Here is a 24,473-nt window from a genome sequence, read left to right on the forward strand (position 1 = left end):
TGTTTGATTGCATACTTCCAGTTCCAAATGAGGCGTGTTGTTGATGGGTCAGTTTGTAATTCTGGTGTTCGTAACTCTGAGGGTCTACTGTAGCTGCCTTTCCTCCTGAATTGACCCACTTTACAGACATTGGGCCTGATTCTGATCTCACTTATACCCTGTAACACCACTGACTTAAATGTAACTACTCCTAATTTACTCTAGTGTAAATTGGAGAAGAATCAGACTGTATGTGCACAAGACCCATTTCCTTCTGTACTGCAGTGCAGCCACCTCTTGAGCGAAACATTAGAAACTCTACGAGACAGTTTAGGACAAGCTACGAAGAACAGTCTCCCAACTGAAGTTATGAGGGGGAATTTTGAGGAAGTGGAATATAATCGGAGTTGGAATTTGGCTAAGAAACCAGAACAAACATCCCTGCTCTGATGGAAAAAACAATTGGGTCTTCTAGCATCTGTTCTGGTTAATATTTATTTTGTTTTCCTGAGACAGCCCCAAGATGTCAGGAAGAATAAAACCAGAAAATGAAGCTACTGAATAGGGATTTTTAAAATTTTTATGTTTTTAAGAACAGAGTTTGCATAGTCTATCAGGAGAGCTCCCTCTTTGCTGCATGGTGCCCACTGGAGATATGTGACCACCACCTCCTCTCACTTACTATTCTGTCATTCCATTGACTTCAGTGACACTAACTCCTCCTTGCTTGCAGTAGTGGGAGTAAGAGGAGAACTGGGCCCATAGTTTCCCTACCCCGTGGAAGGCTTTGAATTTTGGCACACTCAGAGGTTGAATAAGTGGTTTGAGGGAAGAATTGCTCTTTTGGCCTTGTCTGATGCTCCACACACATAAAAAGAGCTCAGAAGAGAGATCGTATATCATTAGCCTTCCTCACCCGTGACACATGTAGATTTTGTCAATTTAAAGGTGGGGAGACAGGTCAAGGCCAGCCAGCCAGTCAATGGTCTTGGGCCTCAGGGTTTGTTTCCCCACCTGTAAAATATGAACACTGCCTGGATTCGACCGAAAGTTTCTGGACCAGCAAGTGCCTCTACAGAGCTGATTACGTAACAAGTTCAGCATGAGATGTTTTACACAGGATCCATAGCCTGAAACTTTTATAATAGTACTTGTATGTTGCTTTTCATTTGTACCACTACACCTGCTCAAAGAAGTCGCTTCTGCCAGGGGACAATGCAGATGGAGATTTCAGTCATCTGCACTGCAGCGACTGCAGCACAACAATTCATAAGCATCTTAGTGGTAGACCTCATCATGCTTTAAAAAGGAATGTAAGCATCATCTTTTCCATTTTATAGTTAGGGAAGAGACCTCTGATTTGTCCATGGTCACACTGGAAATTGAGAGCTGGGAATTCTAATTTCCTGATTTCTAGTCCAGTGTTCATATAGCCCAGAGAAAGCAGAGGTTCCAGCATATAATGCTTTCAGGGAGTAGCCTCGCGGAGTACTACATGCCAGAAGCTGGACTCACCAGGGTCTCATACTGAAGTGAAGCTGGGCTCCGACGAGTGGCATGACGGGGCTCCATGGTTTGTGGGTTTCAGTGACCAGAGCCCCTGTGCTCAGTTGACGAGGAGGAAGAAGAGATGTTTTTAACTGCCAGCCTGTCGGATTCAGCCTGGGATCTGAGAGTCGAGCTGGGCTCTTCCCTTCTCACCCCGCCTCCCCCTCGCTGCCCTCAGCGAGTCCCTAATCCAACTCTTCACAATTTATCACTCGGGCCCCCACAAACTGACACTGATTTTTTAAAACGACCAGCGGGGGGGGGGGGGGGTTCTCCGCGCCCTGGTTTCTGCACCAGCAGCAGCGCGGCTCTGCTGCCCCCGCCTGGCCAGGGGCTGGAGCGGGTCTGTCAGGGACCGGCCCGTCACGTGATTACTCCTCACTCCCCCCCCGTGCGCTTTTTGAGCCCGTGGCGCCTCCGTAGCACGCGCGGTGTCATAGGGAGCCGGGGCGCCCTTGAGAGTGAGACCAGCTCTATGGTCGCCGGGGAGATGCGGTCGGTCAGTTATGTGCAGCGGGTGGCGCTCGAGTTCAGCGGGAGCCTCTTCCCCCAGGCCATCTGCCTGGGAGACGCCGACAACGATACGGTAACAAGGGGCGGAGGGGCTGGGAGTCTAAAGGGGCGGCGGTGGTGCACAAGGCGCATGCGCGAGGGGGTAGCGCGAGCGCGCGAACAGAGGCTGGAATCCGCTGGGGGGGGGGAGGGGTTTCTGGCTCAGTATTTGCATAATGAGTCTGCCTGGTGCTGCCCTGCCTGCGCTGCGCCCCGCCCCGCCCCCGGCACTGCTCTGGGTGCCTGGTGCTGCCTCCTTCCTGCTGACTTCCCCCTGACACCCTCTCTGCACTGCCCTCCCCCTGGCACCTGCTAACTGTGAGAGATTTACACAAGTCACATTTTGACCATTATTTTCACATCTTTAAAGGCTAGAGACTTTCTCTCTTGCTATATATTAAACTTTAATCATTAAAGGACCCCATCAATTCGGGAGTACAAGGTGGCAGTCTCAAATAAAAAAATTCCTGTGCCTCCCCAGTATCACCCGGGCCATATTGCAGCAGTGCCAACCTTTGGTCTGGTCACAGGAATGCAGTTTAAACACTCCTGTTCCTCCATCTAATGTGGAGCAAACAAACCCCGCCACAGTGGGGTACTTTGGTCAGCTGCCACCATGAATGAAATTTGTGACCACCAGCTTTGATTATTACAACTCCTATTCAGGAACAAAGCCACTAACCCTAAAAACACTCCACTTCATACAAAATGCAGCCACTTATTCACTTAGCAACACAAGTCATTGTGAACATGTAATTTGTTTTCCCACTTAAGCACAAACTGTCTATCCTAATGAAAACTATAGAAGGCAGCGGCTTCATTTGGCAACTAATAGTCACTGCTCTCTCTAAGGAATAGTTATATTTTGCTCTTGAAAATTATACTGAGCAAATTGCTAGCATAACACAATACACATAACTGGAAGGGGCCAGAAGAGCTTGCAGGAGGTGTAGGGAATGGCCAGCCCCAGGAGATATTTTTGAAATCCCTGCCACTTAGTGCATTCTAGTCCATTCCAGAAGTATAAATATTATTTGTGTATTACAGTAGTGCTGATAGGTCCCAGCTGAGATAAGGGCTCCTTGGTGGTGAATGTACATGAGAAAGAGACAGTTCCGGTCTCAAAGAGCTTACACTAAGCAAAGAGTGGGAGGGGAAACTGAGGCACAAAGCAGCAAAGTGACTTGCAAAAGGTTACACAGTACATCAGTTGTAGAACCCAGCTCTTCTGAGTCCCACTCCAATACACTGAACAAATGTTTTAGAAAGCATTTTTAACAGCCCCCAAGATGTCATCTCTGATGGGGCTGATTTAACAATGTCCAGGGAGAGGCAGGGAAATCACCTCAGTGTTCCCTGATGGTTGAATTTGAATAAGGGATTCCAGGGAGCCCTCTTCACCACCTCACTATCTGGTGGAATAAAATGTTGTCTTTTATGTCGCTGCCGCTGCTGCTCTTCCCTCCTTCTCCTGTTCTCTCTGGTCTCCCCTTTTCTCTCTCTTCTTTTCCATTTACTGCTTCTAGCTTTGCAACTTTACATCTAAATTCTGGTTTCTTTTTCCCTCCTGGGGCTGATGAAGGTGGGTGTGAATTTCCCATCATTAACATTCTTCCCTTCTTTCTAGCTGAACGAGTTAGTGGTGGGGGACACCAATGGGAAACTCTGCGTGTACAAGAATGACGATAGCAAGCCCTGGACTGTGCGCTCCTGCCAAGGAATGGTCTGTTGGGGCAGAGTTTGCCACTCCTCTCTGTTCTTTGGAGCCTGTGCTGTTTGTTTGCCAGGAATGCTGTGTGGGGATGGAAAACCTTCAGAGAAGAAGGCATCGAGATTGGTCCTGAGGCCCTGCACAATTGCATCAAAGACCCTGCTCCCTGCCCCAGTCCTGGGCTCTCACTCTCTGGGCAAGCAGTGCTGTCCAAAGTGCTGAACAGCCACTGGAAAGAAAGTTCTTGTTCCCTCCCCCATCCTCTTCCTTCCCCCAGTGTGCTGAGGGTTTTGCCCCAAGCTCTGCATGGGAAGGCAAGGTTCTGCCATTGGGCCTGGCCTCTCACTCCTTTGCCTGAGTGAAGTTAGACAGGTCCTCATCCAGAGGGATGCTGATTTTGAGGAGGATCCTGAAGGCTGGAGTATCACTAGTGCAGGCTTAGCCCAAAGTATTGATGTATGTTTCCTTTCCTACTTCCTGGTATCTGAAGTCCCTCCCTTTTCTTGCAGCTCACCTGCGTTGGTGTTGGGGACGTGTGCAACAGAGGAAAGGTGAGGGAGCCACCAACAGGCCTCATGAGTAAGCAAACAAACAGCTTGCTAGGGAAGTGACCTGCCAATGGCTAGTGCAGCTAAACTATACTGGCATGTTTGACCCTGGAGTGCCCCAGCCGATCCTCATGGGTACTACTTGACTGTTCTGGGCCCTGTGGTGCAGCTGTTGCCTGCCTGCTGTTCACTTGCATGCACTTAAATTGGCCCTTGCGAAGACTGAGATGCAGAGCAGCCCAAGCACCATTGCAGATTCCAGTGCGTGTAATATGGCAGCTCTTGCTGGGCCATTATCTGGGAGAATTAAATCCAGGACCTCTGGATCCAATCATCTAAACTCACGTTCCATGGCTTAACTGCTATAGCAGCCTCATTAACCATTATACACTAGAGAGAGAGAGAGTCACACTATGCGAGTGTGATGAATAGGAGGGGACTGTGACATCTGAAGACTTAGGCCTGGTCTACACTAAAAAGTTAGTTTGACCCAGCTATGTTGCTCAGGGGTGTGAAAAATCTAACCCCCGGGTGATATTGTTAAGTTGACCTATGTCTTGGGGAGATAGATTACCTACACCAATGGGAGAAGCCCTCCTGCCAGCTTAGGTAGCATACAATAGGTGCTGCAGTGGTGCAGCTGCTCTAACGTTTCAAGTGCAGGCAAGCCCTTGGTCTGGCAAAGGTGACCAAGAATGTTGAATGCTGTGGCTCTGCAGCAGCCTCTAGGCACAGCCAGAATCTCTGTTGCACTGCTCTGTACTTTCCAGACATCTCTCTGTCAGTGCAAACTGGCTCTGGTGCAGTAGCCCCTGCACCGACCACACCTAGCCAATCCCTGTAACAATTGGCCCTGAAGACAGAGCTCACAGTGTAGTTACTGTTCATCTTGATGGCCCAGCCCTTGCCCCCATGGGGGACTGTTGCAGGCAATCTCACCGCCTCTTCTGTTGATTCAGGGTCTCCCCTCTCCTCTCAGAATCTGGTTGTTGCCGTGAGTGCCGAGGGCTGGTTTCATCTCTTTGATCTGACTCCTCCACCCTCAAAGCATCCAGATGCCTCTGGCCACCACGAACCCCCACTGGCAGATGAGCAGAAGCTGGTGTTCAAGCAGCACATTCCCGCCAACACTAAAGTCATGCTGATCAACGACATTGGTGAGCATGTGAGGTAGAAGGGGGCAGAGCAGCAGCTCAAGCACATGGCGATGGTAAGAGTAGAACAGGTGCATGGGGCTCAGCGTGGCAGTGCATGTACCAGAACATGAGGGAGGCAGGAACCCAACCCATCTTAGCCCTAGAAGAGAGGAGAAGACTTTGTGGCTTTTGGGGAGCTGCGGTACATGAGCTGTTGGGGAGCTAGGAGGTCTGAGATTTTTCTAAGGTACCCTTCACTGTGGTATCTGAGCACTAAGATCTTTGGGATCATGGTATAGCGGACGCTTGTGTGGCTCTGTGCTAAGCATGCCTGCAGGCAGTGGGACTGTGATGCCTTGATGGAACCCATTGTCTCCCTGTGTCCTCTGCAGATGGAGATGGGAAGTTCGAGCTGGTGGTGGGTTACACGGACCGTGTGGTACGAGCCTTCCGCTGGGAGGACCTGTCTGAGAGCTCCGACCACATCTCTGGCCAGCTGGTGCTGCTGAAGAAGTGGCTGCTGGAGGGGCAGGTAGGAAGCAGAGTGCCCTAGATGGAGGTATGTTGAGTATGGACTTCAGGAGCTAGGTTTCCCAAAGGGCAGGGCCCTCCAAAGGAAGAGGAGCCAAGCCCCAGTTTTCTGAACAAAAGATCAGCTATGGGTGCATCAGGAGTGAATTTCCCCCCGTGGTGTGTGCAGGGTAGCTGACAGGTGCAGGTGATTGGGTGTCCAGTCAGCTGCTTTAACCTTGCTCTGCTCTCTATGAATCTAGGGTTGTCAACCCTCCAGGATTGTCCTATAATCTTTAATTAAAGACTCTGTTGTGATGAAACCTCCAGGAATACAGCCAACCAAAACTGGCAACCCACTATGTGCTTCCATTCTCTTTTTGGGAAAAAGGATTGTGTCCCCCAACATGGAGCTGGATGTGTCGCTTCCTTTGAACTCAGTTCAGGTCCTGTTGACTTTCTGCCAGAAACCTGGTTCTCCAGAGAGCCTGCTGCTTTGGGGATGATGGGGGCATTCGCTGGATGTTGCCGAAGTATTGGCTGGGGACATGGACACACGTACACACACACTCTCTCTCTCTCTCTCCCTCCCCCTTCCTTTGGGAAATGTACATTCCTTCCACTCACAATCCTGCTTACTGTTCCTGGCGCAGGTGGACAGCCTCTCTGTGAACCCGGGCCCTGATGGTGTCCCTGAGATGATGGTGTCCCAGCCGGGCTGTGGCTATGCTATCCTGCTCTGCACCTGGAAGCTGGACCAGCAGCCCCTGCCAGAGGGAGGAGACAGCTCTGCAACCAGCAGGTGGGCATTAGGATTCAATGGAACAACACAGAGGTGCAGTTTTACAGACTTGCCACAAGGAGGGATGGTTGCACCACATTCTGATTGCTGGTTACACTCCAGCTGCCTCCTTGATTTCGCATCCTCCTTCACTGCCTGAGTCCTGCACCGGCCCCTCCCCCTGTTCTGGGAGCATCCATGTGCTGTAAGCCCACCAATCTTCCCCACAACCCTGGTGCTTGAGTACTCCTTGCTTTGCTCTGCCATGGACTGAACACTCTGGCTCTCCTCCCTGAATTGTGTGTTGGCGTGCAGGGCAAGGAGGTGCCACTGGGATGTGGCTTGCACTATCCAGAAGTAGTTGTGAGATCTTGGCTAGTGAGTTGAGGGAAGTGGATGGAAGCCAAGTGAATGCCAAGATGAGGGGAGGGAGGCTCACTGGGAGCCTGATCAGTGGGAGGGGGAACCAGTAGGAGGCCCACCCAGCCCTCTGAATCTACAGCCCCAAGGTGGGACTTTTGTGGTTTTTATTGTTGTTGTCTGTGCTCCCAGAGGTGTCAAAAGGAGGGTTATAAATCGAATCCTGGGAGCCAGACAGAAAAACCCCATTTGTTCATCCAGTCTGTCTCCCTTGGACCAGGGCAGGCTTGTTCCCTCCAGAACCTTCTTGTGTCCCACCTAGCCAATTTCCCAAGTGAATAAAAGGCAGCCTTATAATATAATAATTTCCCTGCTGTTCCAGGTCTAGGCCCTGCCTGTGGCACACAATGTAATACTTTGGCCTCATTTTGGTTGTTAGGTTAATGTGCGGGTGCTGGATGGTGTTGGTGGCCAGATGAGATGAATTGGTGGTCTCTTCTGGCCTGAAACTCTCTGACTCGATAGTGGGGGTGACTCCTGGGATCTTTCTTTCCACGTCTGAAAACTGGTATTCCTTTGGCTTTTCTGCTATCTCTCAGCACCTTCTCAGGTGTCTGATTTTTTTTACCACCAATATACCTGGGAGTGGTTCAGAAAGGCTCTTAGCTAGTTCCTTCCCTCCCCATGATACGTGTATGCACTCAGATTTGCCACATAGACTCTTCCCAGGTATTTATCAGCAAATAAATACACTCAGGCAGTTGAAAACCCTGTGCTTTCTTAGTGACTGAAACATCCCCAGATGGACTGATCTCCCCTGCCTTTCATCCTGGCTGGGATAGCAGGCAGCTCCCAGAAGTCAGTGTGTAAAAATCCCTTCCCTGGGATTCAAGGGCAGTGACTAGGGAGTCACTCTGGGATTCTCTCTGGCTGGAATCCCTAACACTTTCCCCTCTGTCTCTCCCTTCTCCCTAGGGAAGCCCCCGTTCGGGACGTTATCCTTCACCAGACATCTGGCAGGATTCATAACAAGAACGTTTCCACTCATCTAATTGGCAGCATTGGTCGAGGTAAGAGGCAGAGGCAGAGCCTGCAGAAATATTCAGGGCCGAGATCATAAACTCCTGTCATAATATAATTTCCAATTCTGAACCTTAGCGTCCAAAATATGGGTACTAGAATGAATTCCCCTAAGCTTAATTACCAGCTTAGATCTGATAAGCTGCTGCCAATCAGGAATTCCAGTGCCTGATACACTCTGGTCCCCCCAAAACCTTCCCTGGGGACCCTCAAGACCCAGACCCCCTGGATCTTAACACAAGGAAAGTAAACCCCTTTCCTCACCGTTGCCTTTCCTAGGATTTCCCTCCCTGGGTTGCCCTGGAAGATTACCGTGATTCAAACTCCTTGAATCTTAAAACAGGGAGGAATGTCCCTTTCCCGCCCCTCCCCTTTTTCCCTCACCCAGAGGCAAAACAGATTCAAGCTCTATGAATCTAAAACAAAGGGATTCCCCCTTCTCCCCTTCCTCCCTGTTAAGTATAGACTCAATTCCCTTGAGCCTCAACAAGGGGAAAAATCAGACAGGTCTTAAAAGCGAAACTTTTTTAATAAAAAGAAAGGGGAAAAAAAGTAAAAGTTTATCTCTGCAGTTTAGATGGTAAAAAGTTACAGGGTCTGTCAGCTTATAGAAACTAGAAAGAAGCCTCCCCCCCAGCAAGATACAATTTAAAATACTTCCGGCAAACTACACATTTGCAAATACAGAAACAATCAAAAGACTATAACCACCTTTCTTACTAAATTACTCACTATAAAAGACTGTAGCAGGGAGATTGGCAAGAAAACTGTTTGCCTGTCTAGTCCGTTCCAGGACCAAGAGAACAAAACAAAACCCAAAAAACACAAACAAAGGCTTCCCTCCACCGAGATTTGAAAGTATCTTGTCTCCTGATTGGTCCCCTGGTCAGGTGTTTGGTTCCCTGTTTGTTAACCCTTTACAGGTAAAAGAGACATTAACCCTTAACTATCTGTTTATGACAACTCTCAGCTATCGATTCTGTCAGATTCTGTTAGAGCATTGGTCTCTAAAGTGGAGTGTGCAAGAGGATCCTTCGGGGTGTGCGGCAGGAGGAGCGCCGCCAGAGCAGTGACACTTTCTTTTTTCCCCTCCTTCGGCAGTTCCTGGGCCAGTTCAGACTCCTGACGTTAGGATAGCTGAACAATTTGCATTAGACCAGGGATGGGCAAACTTATGGCCTGCAGGCTGGATCCGGCCCACCAGCCATTTTAATCTGGCCCTTGAGCTCCCTCTGGGGAGCAGGGTCTGGGGCTTGTCCCACTCCAGCTGGGGAGCAGGGTCAGGAGCCATTCCACATGGCTCCTGGAAGCAGCGGTGTGGGCAGCCAGGGGGGCATGTAGGGGCAGCCGGGGGGCTCCACTCTGGACGCTGCCCCCACCCCAAGCACCGCCCCTGCAGCTCTCATTGGCCAGAAACCGCAGCCAATGGGAGCTGCATCGGTGTTGCCTGAGGATGGGCCAGTGCTCAGAGCCGCCTGGCCATGCCTCCACATAGGAGGCAGAGAAGGAACATGCCGCTGCTTCCAGGAGCCGCTTGAGGTAAGTGTTGCCTGGAGCCTGCACCCCCTGAGCCTCTCCCCACATCCCAACCCCCTGCCCCAGCCCTGATCTCCCTCCCACTCTCCAAACCCCTCAATCCCAGCCCCACCCCAGAGCCCGCAACCCCAGCCAGAACCGTCATCCCCCTTTACCCAAACCCCGCTTCCTGCACGCTCTGTAGATTGGTCCTTGGCTCTCCCTCCTAGACTCCAGCCTAGCAGAGCTGCCTTAGACTCCCTCCTTCACGGGGGCCATGCTCGAGGAGGCATTAATTGTCAGGGCAAGTCACATTCTCTTTATCTCTACTGCTGTGCTTGCCCTGTGCAGGAGGGAGAGGGTTACCCCCAGCCGTGCTGTCTGTAGAAGGCGTGAGGTGCTTTGTGGAGCGGTGAGGGGTGCCTGGATCCTCAGCACCAGGCCCTCCCTGATCTCAGCACGCAGGGCTCCCATTTGGCCTATCACGTTCTCAGCATCCCAAATGCTGCTCCAAGCACTGGGAGCACCAGGCCATGAAATCAGTTATTTCACTGCATGCAAAGCCCCAGACCTCATACTGATTGGTGGAGCCTGCTGGCAAAGGGAGACGTGCAGAACAAGGGGAGACAAGAATCTCTGCTGTCAGAGCAGTGCCAGCTGTTGAGGGCTAAGGACCTACGTTTTGTAAAGGGAGTTCAGGAAGAGGTTTCTGTCAGTACATGTCTCAGCGTCCATCCCTCGCTGGCTTTCGGTGTCACTTTACAATCCCTGATGTGACTGTACATGAGAATATTGCTTACCTGACACAAGCTGGTACCCAAAAGAGAGTCCTGCCTCCCTGCTGGGGGTGTGTGGGTTGGGGGAGAGGGGGTGGTTAGCTAACACCCCCCTCCCCGCCCCCCAACGCTAGCCAGCAAAGGTGCTGCAGTTCAGTGTCCTGATCTCCCACAGTGAAGCTGTGTTCCTGCATAGGGAGAAGGGACAGGGCTGCTGAGGAAGCTACATATCAGCACATAATCTGCTCAGCTCACTAGCCAGTTCCCCAGTCAGCTGGACCTGGCTTATAAGAAGGCTGCCTGTGTCCTCCGGGTCCTTGGGTTTCTTCTGTCACTCTCTTTTTCAATGGCAACTTGGTTTTTGGATGCAAGCATCCTCCTACTGCACTAAACACCCAGACAAACCAGCATTGTGCCAGGCTGGGAGAACCAGAAAGCAACGCTGTCTAGAAGGTGAGGGCTGGGTGCTCCACAGTTGCTTCTTGCGTAGGCAGCTGCTCCTCTGTAAAGTGGGCATTAAATCTCAATCACTTGGCAATTGCGCACCCATCCAGGGTGATTCTCCCCATGCGCACAGTAAGTGGCTTTGCAGTTACACCGGTTGGATCCAGGAGACAAGATGTGAGCTGCAGAAGGGAGGTGGCTGAGTCAAAATGGGCATCGTTAGCAAACTGCCCTGTACTTCCTCTCCAGCTGAGTGGCTGGTGTAATCCCAACAGCAGAGCTGGACTCCAAGGGTACATCTAGACAGCAAAAAAAAAAAACCCACGGCTGCATGTCTTAGACCCCAAGTCAGCTGACTCAGGCTCACGCTATGGGGATAAAAATAGATGTATAGACATCCGGGCTCACGCTGGAGCCCAGACTCTGAGACCTTCTCCCTCACTGGGTTTCAGAGCCCAAACATCTACACATCTATTTTTAGCCCCGTAGTGCAAACCCTGCAAGCCCGAGTCCATTGATCCAGGCTCTGAAACTTGCTCCTGTGGATATTTTTTCACTGTGTAGATGTATCCCAAGGGACCCCACTCAGTTACAGTATTTAACAGTACCGGTCTCCGTGGCTGCCCCTCTGCTGTGGCCCCTGGAGAGACATATGCCCCTTTTCATGCTGTCCTCCTGGTATTGCCTTTTAAAAATAAGGTATTGCCTGGCCTGCAGACGATGAGAGTAGTGCTGTGTTTGCCTTTGTGTATCATGGCACTCAGTTACATGGGCACAGTATGTGAAAGCCACTGAGCATCTGTGTCCAAACAACTGATCAGCTTGTGAAGTGGGGCTCCCAAGCAGCCAGCCAGTGCTTGTCAGGAGAGACAAGGTTGTTTTGCAGAGTGTTGCACTAGTGCAGACTTGGGGAGAACGTGGCAGTGGCATGGGACTGAGACCTTTTCCGGAGGGACAGCTTTCCTCTGCAGATTTGCTCAACGTTTGCCTTCGGGAGCGCTTTGTGCTCACTTTCCCATAATTCCAGCTGATCCTATTTCATCTTGTGGCATTTCCCATGTGCCCCAGCAGCAGCACCAGGCTGAGTTCAAGGGCAAGGACAGAGGGGAGGGAAGGTCTAGTTGCAAGGCCTCTCTTCCTTCCCAGCAGAGCTACTACATGCACTTGTGCATCTCTGGAGAATCAAGGGGGTGTAAAAGAGGCAATTAAACCACAGGCACCCATGGGCCTGCAGCAGCAGCTCGCGTTACATGGGGAATCCTAGGATCAGTGAGCAAAATCAGCCAGTCCCACTTACATGTAAACTAGCTGTTTAAAATTCATTGCTTGGTAATAACCAGGGATGCCCTGCCGGGGAAGGAAACTGATGCAGAAATTTTAAGATAGTAATAGGATGGTGAAAGTGGTAAATACCCATTAGGCAAAGTTTCAAGGCTGGGCAAAAATTTCTCCTAACATCTCGGGCTAGATACCTTCAGTCCCTCTTGCAATACCAGTGCTATTCCACCTCCCAGTCTCTGTCCAAAGACTGCCACATGTGTGGGTTGGCGATGGTATCGTAGAGCAACATTCAGTAGTCCTGATTTACTCAGCGTCAGTGAGAGCAGAGTCAGACTCAGTGTTGTTAGCTTGATGCTGGCCCTTTAACTCGGGGGCAATCTCCAGCTCAAGTTGTTAAGTCACAATTCTGGGGGGATGTCGGGGGAGAGAGTCAAGGTCGGCTCTTTGGGGCCTGACCACCCTCAGCCTCCCCATCTGTGGGTTTTGGGTAGCAACTCCAGGTGAAGGGGGTGGAGCAAGTTAAAAGGTTCCTCCTGAAACTGCTGCTATCACAGAGCCCTTCAGTGGGAGATAGGCCAGGAGGGAACCTCTCCCTCATTGGGGGGTGGGGAGGAAAAGAGATGCCAATCCAGGCTTCTTCTCTGGGCCTAGTGACCAGTGGCTAGGAGTGAGCAGGATTATGTCTAATAGCAGATCAAAATACTGCCCAAGCACAGGGAGAGGAAGCAGAAAGGAGGCGTGCAGAAGGCCAGAAACAGCAACAAGGACCCCCAGCTTGGGAGGGTAGATTCATTGAACCTCTTCCTTTCCCCTTCCCCCTTGGTGTTGTTTTCAGCTGGTCCTCTCCCTCCAAAGCTTCAGAGGAGATTGTACCACAGTGACCCACCCCTCCAGGAGAGCAGGGGAAGCAGACTCCTCTAGCTTGTCACATACTGCCTGACCACAGCCTTAGTGCTCCATGGAGAAGAGGAGAGAGGGAGATGGGGATGGTGGACGGACAGTGAGAGATTAGGGAGGCTACAGCCAAATCTCACTGCTGAGATCTGGGCTTGGCAGCAGCATGAATGACATGTGCTTCTGTTCTGTGTCTGCAGGCTGCACTAAAGTAGATGCTGGCTCGGGTCTCTTTGCCCTCTGCACTCTGGACGGTAAGTCCCACTGCTGCCCTTGGATCAAGGGAAGAAGAAGGAAGGGATTGGCAGGGTGTAGCTGAGGCCTGTCACCATTCCAGAACAGAAGCATGGGGGTAGTTCTAAGGGCACATCAGAGGCTCAGTGCTACTGGATTTGGGATGGGGTGGAATCAGGCCTCTGAAGTACTCTTAGGGCTTGGCTACACTCACACTTTACAGCGCTGCAACTGGGGTGTGAAAAAACACCCCCCTGAGCGCTGCAAGATACAGCGCTGTAAAGCGTCAGTGTAATCGGCAGCAGCACTGGGAGCGCGGCTCCCAGCGCTGCAAGCTACACCCGTAAGGGACGTGGTTTACATGCAGCGCTGGGAGAGCTCTCTCCCAGCGCTGCCGCTCTGACTACACTCGCGGCAGCGCTTTGAAATTCCAAATGTAGCCATACCCTTAGAGCAGTGATACACAGACTGAGTCTCAAGAGCCACAAATGGCTCATGTGTCTCCTGTATGATTTAATTATTAACCAATCAGGATGCTTTTATGATGTTGTTAACCAATTAAGTTATCAACTTGCACTAAGTTATTAACTTATTTGCTGTGAGATTAATATAAACTAAATATTTCCCCGTCATACTGTTTAAATATGGTAAGTCCTATAGTAAGTGATACAATGAATTCACGCTACTGTGGCTGGTTTGGGTAATGTTGATCACTAATTTGGCTCCAGAACCACTGAGGTCTGAGTAGCACTGCCTTCAAAACATGCAACAACCTCGACTGCCAAATCCTCCTGCACTGACATTGTTCCTTGTCCTCATCTCAAATACATGCTTCTGTGTTAGTGGGAGAAGGCAAGAGGTCCCATATCCCTCCCTGCACAGGCCTTTGCTCTTGTGCCCGCAGGAGCCGAGAGAAGAGACCTCACCAGAGAGCCAAGCCCTAATTCAGCCAGGTGTGTGAGCACAAGGCTGACTCTAAGCACGTGAGCTGTCCCATTGAAGCTAGACGTGCTCCAGTTCCTTGCTGAATCAAGGCCTTGCTCCAGGAGTTGTTCTCAACAGGGAAACAGAAATGTGTTTTCTCAGTGAATTGCCCCTAGCAGTCATCTGCACTTCGCTAGTGGACACCTTGCATCCGTGGGTTTCAAAGCACTTTATAAGGAGTAATTGCTGAAGCCACCCAAAGCTGCCAAGGGAGGGAAGTATTAAAGCCACTTCACAAATAGGCAAACTGAGATCTGGAGAGGGCAGGTGACTTGCCTAAAATCAAACAGCAGGTTCTTAGGAGAGGTGGGACTGAGAACTCAGCTATCCCCTGACTCCCAATCCACTGCTCTAACAGTCCCAGTGTGAGACTCCAATCATTAACAGAATTTAATGGTCGGGATCACCAGTGTTGTTAGATGTTCAGCTGCATGTGTGTGTTTTCCCTGTGTGCTGTCCCAGCCCTGCCTAGACAGCTGCATGGCAGACTTTGAGCGAACTGCCCAATGGCCACAAGATCCGTTAAGGTACAAAGGCGCCCAGCCAGGTTTATTGTCGACGAAGCAGAGTAATAGCACCTGACAGACTCTACGAGGATACTAAGACATGTATGCCCGTGACAATGGATGCAGCTCAGTCAGTGGTGGGACTTTCCACCGCCCTTTGGGCTGGCCAAAGACACTCCCTCTGAGACACCATTTATATATCAGTATAAACAAGTTACATATTGCCCCTTTAACGTGGTTAGTTGATACCCTCTGACATAGCTGGTTATCACCCAACACCTTATACATATCTATTTGTTACACTGTTATTCTGACCTTATATTTAGGAGGGGTCAGTGTGTTCCTGTTATTTTTGGGGAATGTTTCTGTACCATCATTAATATTAGGATGTTCTTGTACCACTTTTTTGGAATGTGTTTGCGTAAGTACTCTGTGCCTAGCACTTCTTAGGAATGTTTTTGCAATATCAGCCCTGTTCTTGCCAGATTTTGTGAACTTGCAAGCAGGCAGTGCCTGACATTTGCTCACAGCCTGACTTTTGCTATCTTTGCTTTATATCAGCAAAGCTTGCCCACTACTTCAGCTCAGGCCTCATACCAGGCCTGTAATACAAGGGCTTATATTTTAGGCTTTCTTTCTACTACACTGGCATATTCCAAGTCTACTTGCACACTAAGCTGAAATGCCATACAAATAATGCCATGTCTGAAAGCCTCTGGAAAAGAGCAGGGAGGCGTGTTCCTTAAACCCTTTGAGGTGATTGAGATGCTGCCAAAAGCAGCAAGGTAAATGAAGTCTTGGCAGAGGCAATGGTGTGAAGTGGATTGAGCATGGGCCTGGGAGCCAGGTTTTCCTGGTCATGTCCCCTGTGATAAAGAGGAGACAGGATTCAGGTGTAATAAATAGAAAGGGAGGGGATTCTGTATTGAAGCTTTTGGATACAGACAGGATCCTGTGAGTCTCGCTGTCTCTTTAGCTCCCAGATTGGTGAACTGCCTAAAGTCACCGTCCAGGGTCTCCCTAAATCCTGGCCTAGCTCAGCAGTCATGGAAGAGACATGCTGACTGTGGTATGATCCTGAGTTACTACTGACTTGTGTGGCCTTGGGCAACTCCCTTAACCTCCCTCAGACTCTGTGTCCCACTCTGTAAAATGGGGCTAATGATACTTACTGATTCCACAGGGTGTTGTGATTATTAATTAGTGTTTATTCTGTGCTTTGTCTCACACACACACCTCTGCGAGTCACAATCTCCTAGCAACATCCTTGTGCCAGCTAAAACAATTGCTGACATGGGAGAGAAATGTTAGGAAATTATCAAGTGTGTTTTAGCTTCTCCTAATGTAATTTGGCAGCTGGGAACATAAAGGAGAGGCAGCTCCATGTGATCAGCCAGCTCTCTGCAGACCCCAGCTAGAGCTCCCCAGATCGCCAGCGATCCTTGGGTCACAGCTGGGGAACCTCTGGCATAAGCAGTGTCTGATCTGAGATGTTAGGGCTCATTGTATGTCTGTATATTATTCTGAGAAAGCATTTCCGTCCATTTCCCGGCTGTCTCAGAGTTCAATCCAATTAGCAGAGCTGCTGCCATTTTTCCTCTGAATCTCCAGCTACTGCTGACAAGCTGATGGGTCATCAGCATTTCCGGAGATGAGAGACAGCGCTATGTGTGTCAACCATAGCCTGCACTACAGGGCTGCCTCTCCCTGGGAGTTCGCAGATGGAAGCCTCTGGATGGGGCCCAGCGCATTGCTGGGGGACACCACAGTCCCCAGTGATATTCTCACAGGGTCAGGCTCTGCTGCATGTCACAGGAATAGGGGATGTTGGCACCTCACTTTGCTTTGCTCTGAAGTCTGCACGGCTATTAACAGAGTAAGCCTGGAGTTCCTGAGGTGGCCTGGGCATGTTCAAACTTCCTCCTCCTCCTCCTCACCAGGGTCAGAGCATGTTTGACTCAAATACTGAAAAACACCCCTAGCAGCACAGCTGTGAGGGAGGGGCTTATGCCCTCCTCCCCATCCCTCACAGATCCAGGGTGCTGACTACTTTGTGGTAAGATGTTGTCTAAGCGTCTCCTTCTTCCTTTCAGGAACATTGAAGCTCATGGAGGGGGCGGATAAGCTGCTATGGTCCGTGCAGGTTGATCACCAGCTCTTTGCTCTGGAAAAACTGGATGTTACTGTGAGTGTAAATGTGAACAGAGTAAAGACCAGCACTGTGAGAGGGTGACTAGGGGTGGAGACACTGAAATGCCTCTTTGCCACCTCCCCCACAGAAGAGAGAGCAGCGCATCCTGGGATTGTCTCATGTTCGCATAGAAAACCCAAGAAAATAGTTTCTACCACAAACCCCACATGCACTGTAGTCACTCAGCTAAGGAGCTGGGCTCTGACCCAGAGGGCCCAGTATTACACTGTATAGTCTTTCCTCTTCCTTCCTTGCTGCCTTGCTTGTTCTCTGAGTTGAATGATTTTGCTCCCTGTTGTTAGGCAGAATAAGGAACGGGATGGAGAATAATATTATTATGCCAGTGTATCAAGTGGTGCAGTTTGCTGTGGATATTGTGTGCAATACTTTTCATCCCATCTCCAGAAGGAGGGTGCAGAACTAGAGAGGGTTCAGAGAAAGGTGATGAGATCAATCAAAGGCCTGGGAAAACTCTCCTATAAAGACAGATTTAAAAGATTGGGATTGTTACCTTGACAGATGAGAGGAGATGCTGAAAGTATATAAAATAATGAATAGCCTAGAGAAGGTAGATCTGTTGTGTCCATCTCATAACACACACACACGGGGACAGTCAATTACATTAAAATGTGGGAAATTCCAAACTGAGAAAAGGAAACACTATTTTCACACCATGAGTAATTAGACTGTGGAACTTACGGGCACATGAAGTTGTTCAAGCCAAGAATTTAACAGTATTCCAAAAATAATTGGACATTTATGTGGCTCTCAAGAGCATCCAGAGTTATAATTAACATTGCCACACATTTGGAAGAAATATTAAACCTTGTGTCTCAGGGCTTAAAGTGTTAGACACCAGAATGAGATCTATATGAGGAAGGTTACCTCCAGTGTTTTTGCACCTTCCTGTGCAGCACCTGGCTCTGGCTATGGTCAGAGTCAGGACACTGGGCAAGATGGGTCTCATCCAGGATGGTAATTCCTAAAATCCATGTCCCTGTTCTCCGGAAACCCTCAAAAGCCTGGCTCTCTCGTCCTCCAAAGAGGGAGGGTCCGACTGAGATGCTTATAGGTGAATAAGGCAGCCAGGAAGTGTTTGGGGCTCTTGTGGGGGAAGGAGGAGGAAGCAGTCACTAGGAGGGAGTTGGGATGCTTGTCAAGGATTGAGGTGAGAAGAATTAGGGGTTGAGAGCACATGGGACTGGGGAGGAAGTGACTGGCCCAATCTATAGTTTGTATTGTAGGGTAGACTGAACCTAGAGAGGCCACTGGCACAGAGAGAGCCCAGATGCCTTTTCACTGAGAACAGATTATCCATATCTCTTATCAGGAGACTATATCCAGCTGTGTGCTGGGATGCTGCATTGAACACAGGTTATATCAGAGGGTAGGAATGGATGCTGCTTGCTGTGGGCTGCTGGGATTCCTGTGTATCTGTCTGGATGCCTGATGCCTGTACTAATCAAAGCTCTTCCCACTCCCCCACCTGTCCGACTCTGGCAGGGCAATGGGCATGAAGAGGTGATTGCCTGCGCCTGGGATGGCCAGACATACATCATCGACCACAATCGGACTGTGGCCAGATTTCAAGTGGATGAGAACGTCAGCGCATTCTGTGCTGGTGAGTGGCCTGCCTGGCGCCTTCATCTGAGACATGCAGCCCTGGCTGTGAACTGAGCTGCTGACTGCTCCATGAAATATGTCACTGCTGCACCGAGAGAGGCGGAAGCCCCTTAATTCTGTATCCTGCCCTGCTGGGTGGATGACTGTGTGGGAAGCCCAGCTGATCTCTTCATATTGCTGCAGGGAAGAGGCCTGGTGAGAGGGAGGGATGCTAGGAGACCCAGCCCTGGTGAAGCACAGGTTTCCTGCTGCCTTGTGCCACTTTTACCTCCTGCTGACCCCCTGTGGGTGCTGTGTCCCCTGCAGTCAGCTGGTGAGACCCTGTCCCATCAGGGTTTTTTCACTGGTTTTCTCTATTTCCCCCCCCCCCAACCCTCCCCCAAAGGCACATTTGCCCACAGCTGGATTGCCTCAGGCACACACTGCATAGACAGCCTCCTCCTGCCACCATGTGATTAAGGGTCCATCAGGCAAATTCTGCACACCAAAGTCCATGTCTCTCAGCTCAGTTCACCAGTGTACTACTAGCTGGTAGCCAGAGACTTTCTACCCCATCTTAGGTCAGCAGCACAGTTGGCCACAGAGGGGAGAGTTAGGCTACTCCTTTTTGTTTGCCTTACCCCACCCTGTGCCTTCTGATCTCCCACAACCTCCCCCTTACTTGCTTTCCCAAGTTATCTCTTCATTTCCTCTGCTCTTCACTAACTGCTGGTGGCTCCCTCCTTGGCTTTTCCCAGGCCTCTATGCATGCAAAGGAGGCCACAACAGCCCCTGCCTGGTTTACGTCAGTTTCAACCAGAAGATCTACATCTACTGGGATGTGCAGCTGGAGAGAATGGAATCCACCAACCTACTGAAGATACTGGAGACCAATCCAGAATACAGGGACCTTCTGCAGCAGCTGGGCGTGGGTGAGCATTGCACAGTCTGCAGATATGGTGTGAGAAGGGGGATGGGATAATGGGAGGATCTATACATGGTGATAGCAGGGGCTCCTAGGTACCTTACTGAGGCTAAAACGCTTCTCACTGGTGGTAATACTGCTCCTTCTCTGCCTCGCTCATAGATGGAGATGATGTCTCGGCTGTCAAAGATCTGATTCACAAGACCCTGTACTTCCCAGAAAAGCAGCCACAGAACAGTCCTTGCCAGCATCGGGGCCCTGCTGGAGCAGACTCCTCATGTCACCCCACCGTTGCCCAAGACTCGTGTACGTAATAGCACCTCTGCTCACAGTAGTGACCTTTCTTTAGATGTTGGCTACAGTCAGGCATTCATGTTGCACCAAGCTCAGCGTGCATCTGGGATCAATAAGATCCTTCCTTCCTTGTCAGTCTAGGCTTCATGCAAGCTAGCAGCCGCAGACAAGGCACTGTGTTAGAATTAGCCTTCAGGTCAGGGGTGAGGTAAGGTGAGCACTCAGGTGCTGGTATTATCACTGAGGGGTGGCGAGTTCATTGCCCCTTTAGTTGAAGCAATGAGGGTCCAGTTCCTTCTGTTCTCTGGGGTGCCACCATTAGTATTAAACTCTCAGCAGCCATGTTCTCTGCTGGTCAAAGAGTTGTGCTTGTGAAGGGGAAACAGAGAGCAGCAAACTTCAGTCTAGTCTTGGCATGTTATTTGTGCAGTACCTGTGGAGCCAGTCCCGAGTTCCTAGCAGTTTAGGAATGGGGGATTAGCTTGTGGTAAAGGGGGCTTTTTGGTTGTTCTGGGTTTTTTAGCATATGTCCACGTGCATGAATCACTAGACAGCATTACCCTTGCTTCAGTTCTGACACTCCCCTTGATCCTAGGCCTCCTCTCACAGGAGCAGCAGGTTTCTCCTGGGTGTGATCTCACACACAGAGCTGACTTGTTTCCCATGGTACTAAGAACAGGGAGGTGTGTGGCTGATGCCTGAAGAAAATTAGGCAGCTCCAGCAACAGCGCTGGCAAAAGGAACCCAAACTGCTCTTAGTAGGAATGCAATCAGGAGAAAGCTGAACCCTCATTCTGGTCACTCACATAAAGACTGTGGGCCAAGCTCATCCCTGGGATGACTATTTATACAGTATTTATACAGATTATTTCTACAGAGCAGTCAAGGACTGGACAATAAATTGAATCCATTCTAAACATTGTTCTGTGATGAGGACTAGCCTTGCAACCAGCAGTGCCACTGTGCCTCCCAACCTTGCACATCTGTAGCAGCTGCAGTAGTGCTACTCTGCCTTCTACCACTGGACACCCGGAACAGCTAGAAAGAGCACCATTTTGCTTTCCAGCCCTGCACATTTGTAATAGTTAGGAGGAGCAGGCACTCGACTTTCTGCCACTGCAAAGCTTGGGGGCATGCCACTCCAGGTCCAGCATTGCACAGGGGAGAAAGGTGGCACTGCACCTTCTGCAGGTCTGCTCTGCTCTCTCCAGCCCTTGAACATCTCTGACTACTTTGCCCCCTTCAGTCCAGCGCCACTCTCAACTCATTAAGATGAGACCAGCAGGCAAACCTGCTGCTCTGCATCCGTTATCATCTCTCATCCATGTGATGTTTTATTTAACACGCATAATGGATTGAGCTTTCCTCCCACGCTCCACCACAGAGAGATTTGGATCTGACTCCAAATATAATGAATTCAATGATCGCCCCTTAGCAAATGATAACATGTAAGGATCCCACAAGCTGTTGGGCTCCTGCTGCGCCATGTTTTGAAAAACACCCTTGAGCACCTCAGTAGGGAAACTGAATTCCCCGCTCACTTCAGGAGAGTGGAAGTGCCTGCCTGCCAGGGGTGGAGGCCTAAGGTTGGAACAGAGATTTGGGTGGGGACGCGGTGTGGAGCATCTGATTATTAGACAATAAACCTTGGCTCCTATGAGTATTTTCTGTGCATAGATCTCAAAGTGTTTTAGAAAGGAAGGTTCTCCCCATTTCTCCGATATAGAAATTGAGGCACAGAGAGGTAAAGTCCCCTGCCCCAGGCCACACCAAGGAGTCGGTGACAGAGCTGGGAACAGAAGTAAGTTTTCCAAATTCTCAAATCCTGTGCCTTCTCTACCACACTCTCCTACATGGCTGCAGAGAAAGGTGGTTTTCTCTCCCCCATGTAACCAGTACAGGGGACGGCATTATGGGCATAATTTTCAAAAGTGCTTAAGGCCCAGAAATCAGTGGGGGTTATGTCCCTGAATACCTTGTAAGGGTCTGGGCCTAAGTGACTTAAGAACTCAAGTCCCATTGATTTTTTTTTTTTTTAAAACATTGCGGTCTGTGGAAAGGGAAGGTTTGGGGTTTTGAGGCACTCTCCTGCACAAACTGAAACCAGGGCTGTAGGACTTAGATCAGTTGATTCTTCCCAAGAGATGATTCTATGGGAAGCATCTGGTAAGGGAATGAAGCTATGGGGATTGTTAACCAAGGGCTTGTCTTCACTAGAGCATGCCCTAGAACACAGTACTGAGCCAGACTTTGCAGGTGCTGTAAACAGGGCCCGGCCATGCTTCACACTGTGCCAGCTGATGATGCCGTAGTGGTAACCACTCCTCAGGGCTGTGTGTTTAACTTTCTCTCAGTTTCTAATGGATACGAGTCCCAACAAGGTTATAAAACATGCCATAGTTTAGCACCCTCATGCTACCTCTAGGTTCCAAGCCAGTTATGGTCTCCAGGCCCAGCACAGTTGGGCCTTGCAGAAGGCTCAGTGATCTTTGTTTCAAACACAGCCAAAACTCAGCACTCCCAGCCTGGCTTCTGAGGCTGGGCATTGAACAGTAGTACAATTCCATCTCCGTAAAAGTGGTGGAGAAAGCTCCTGCTACAGATGTTGATCTGATCTAGGGTTGACAACTTTCTAATTACACAAATCCAAACACCTTTGCCCTGAACTTACCCTGCCCCTACGAGCCCCTGCCCTGCTCACTCCATTCCCCCCTCCCTCCATTACTCACTCTCCCCCATCCACACTCACTTTCACTGGGCTGGGGCTGAGGGGTTTGGCATGTGGGAGGGGGCTCTGGACTGAGTCTGGGGTAGGGGTTTGGAATGCATCACAGTGTCTAGGGACTGCCCTGCTCTTGTGCACATGGCTGTAACACTTCTTTTGTTTGGGTGCTTTCTCTCACACACCAACAGAGCAGTCAAGAAAAGACTGTTCTACACAGCTATAGCCCTGTTTCTGCATGGCTGCAGCTTGGTGCTTCTTATCAAGCTCTGGTTCCTGTGTGTCCCACTTTAGTTGGCAGGAGTTGCTAGCAGTAACATGTCCCAGCTCTGATTACATCTCGTGCTCCCAATGGACCCCGGGCACCAAAGGGTTCCCACAGCCTGCTACCAGGAAAACTCCATCTGCCAGGTCCTGGGTCAGGCTGGCAGAGCTTCCAACGACTGAGCCCAGGCTGTGGCAGGGTGATCAGTGGGCTCTTGTAAAGCACTCCCAGCAGCCTGACTGCAGAGCAACTGTTTGCAGAGCCGGGTCAATAACAACAGAGAATGACTTGGTTCTGGCTGCCCACTTGAAGCAGAAATCTTTATTAACAACACAGGAGACAAGGGAGCACAAATGACTGCATTGATACCATGGATGCAGCATGTTCATACAAAACAAGACACTGCCACACAGGTCAAACTGTTGCCAAGGAAGAGAGCCAAGTGTAGCTGCTGTGGGACAGGAAACTTAGTAAGGCAGAGAGGGGCTCATGCGGAGATATGACCCTTTGATGGGGACCTGCTTCCAACCAGACTGGGCAGCATGTACCCAAATGAAATCTGAACAAGGACAAGTGCGAGCCACTCAGCATGATGCTCTGACCTGTAACCCCCTCTCTCACTGATGAGCTTGGTAGAGAGGTCACAAAAGTACAAGCACTTGAGGACCTGCTGCTGAGGAGGTCCAATTGCCCTTTAATACTTCTAGATGCTTCCCAGGTGAACACCATCGAGGCTGCAAGTTTGTGCATACTGCTGAGAGTTCCATAGCTCCTTGAGCAACGGGGGGTTAAACATCACTCCCTGTGGTACACGTGCATAACCAAACGTCTGGCATTTAGACATCCTGTAGCCTTCTGAGTGATGGCTGGGATCTGTGGCTGGCTTGATTTCCCAGCACTTTCAGAGCCCTGCGGGGCACAACCCATGACCATGATCAGCAGCATTTAGTCTGGGTGCATGAAAGCACCTGCTAGGAACAGATTTTGGCTCCCATTCAGAATGATACATTTCTGTGTGTAAGAACCGCATCTGCAGTGACACTGACTTGGCTACTTCAGGGCATGATCACTAATGAAGGTCAGAAAAGAAGCTCCCCCAGTGGTATAATAGTGCACAGTTGTGTGCATTGGGGGACATCGTGCCTTATGCTGAAGCATTATTTATGGCCCAGTGTTGGAGGCAGGAGACCACACTAGATGGCCAATGTTCTGGCCAGGTAATCATAGAGTTTAAAGCCAGAAGGGACCACTAGATCATCTAGTCAATAGGTGCACTGTGGGCCAAGTCCAGACTGCAAGGTGCTTTTGAACAGACCCCAAAATCTTTTTATTATTTTCTCTGGAGTCTGACTATGCCTTAACCAAGAAATTTAGACCTAGACAAAGAATAATTGATTACCCCTCAAGTCTAGTCTGACCTGCTCACAGGCCACCAGCACCACCTAGCACCCGCACATTAAACCCATCAACTGAAATTAGACCAAAATATTACAGCCCACAGGAGACTAGACTATAATGTGCCACAGGCAGAGAAAAGAAGGGACCAAGTGCACTAGTGCCCAAGCCCCCTGCAATGGCAGGGAAATGAGTAAGTGAGATATACCCAGATAATCCTGGCAAGCGACCTGCACCCAC

At 50.1% G+C, this 24,473-nt stretch overlaps 1 protein-coding gene across 6 annotated transcripts in view; it reads left to right on the plus strand.

The window, feature by feature from the left end:
• The first annotated feature begins 1,928 nt into the window (after positions 1-1,928).
• ITFG2 (integrin alpha FG-GAP repeat containing 2) overlaps positions 1,929-24,473 on the plus strand; it is a 73,978-nt gene continuing 51,433 nt past the window's right edge. The window contains exons 1-13 of one of the 6 annotated variants that reach the window (XM_030538325.1): positions 1,931-2,113; positions 3,707-3,802; positions 4,300-4,369; positions 5,298-5,495; positions 5,867-6,006; positions 6,638-6,786; positions 8,101-8,195; positions 13,316-13,369; positions 16,933-17,024; positions 18,534-18,651; positions 19,391-19,564; positions 19,720-19,863; positions 20,447-24,467. In XM_030538325.1, coding sequence (XP_030394185.1) covers positions 2,003-2,113; positions 3,707-3,802; positions 4,300-4,369; positions 5,298-5,495; positions 5,867-6,006; positions 6,638-6,786; positions 8,101-8,195; positions 13,316-13,369; positions 16,933-17,024; positions 18,534-18,651; positions 19,391-19,564; positions 19,720-19,863; positions 20,447-20,553 — 1,548 coding nt within the window. In that variant the 5' untranslated portion in view covers positions 1,931-2,002 and the 3' untranslated portion in view covers positions 20,554-24,467. Of the gene's footprint in view, positions 2,114-3,706; positions 3,803-4,299; positions 4,370-5,297; positions 5,496-5,866; positions 6,007-6,637; positions 6,787-8,100; positions 8,196-13,315; positions 13,370-16,932; positions 17,025-18,533; positions 18,652-19,390; positions 19,565-19,719; positions 19,864-20,446; positions 24,468-24,473 lie in introns of those variants that run through there. The other 5 variants (XM_030538335.1, XM_030538300.1, XM_030538307.1 and 2 more) reach the window with 5 other exon arrangements.

This window comes from Gopherus evgoodei, chromosome 1 (genome assembly GCF_007399415.2).
Source record: "Gopherus evgoodei ecotype Sinaloan lineage chromosome 1, rGopEvg1_v1.p, whole genome shotgun sequence".
Classification (NCBI taxonomy): domain Eukaryota; kingdom Metazoa; phylum Chordata; order Testudines; family Testudinidae; genus Gopherus; species Gopherus evgoodei.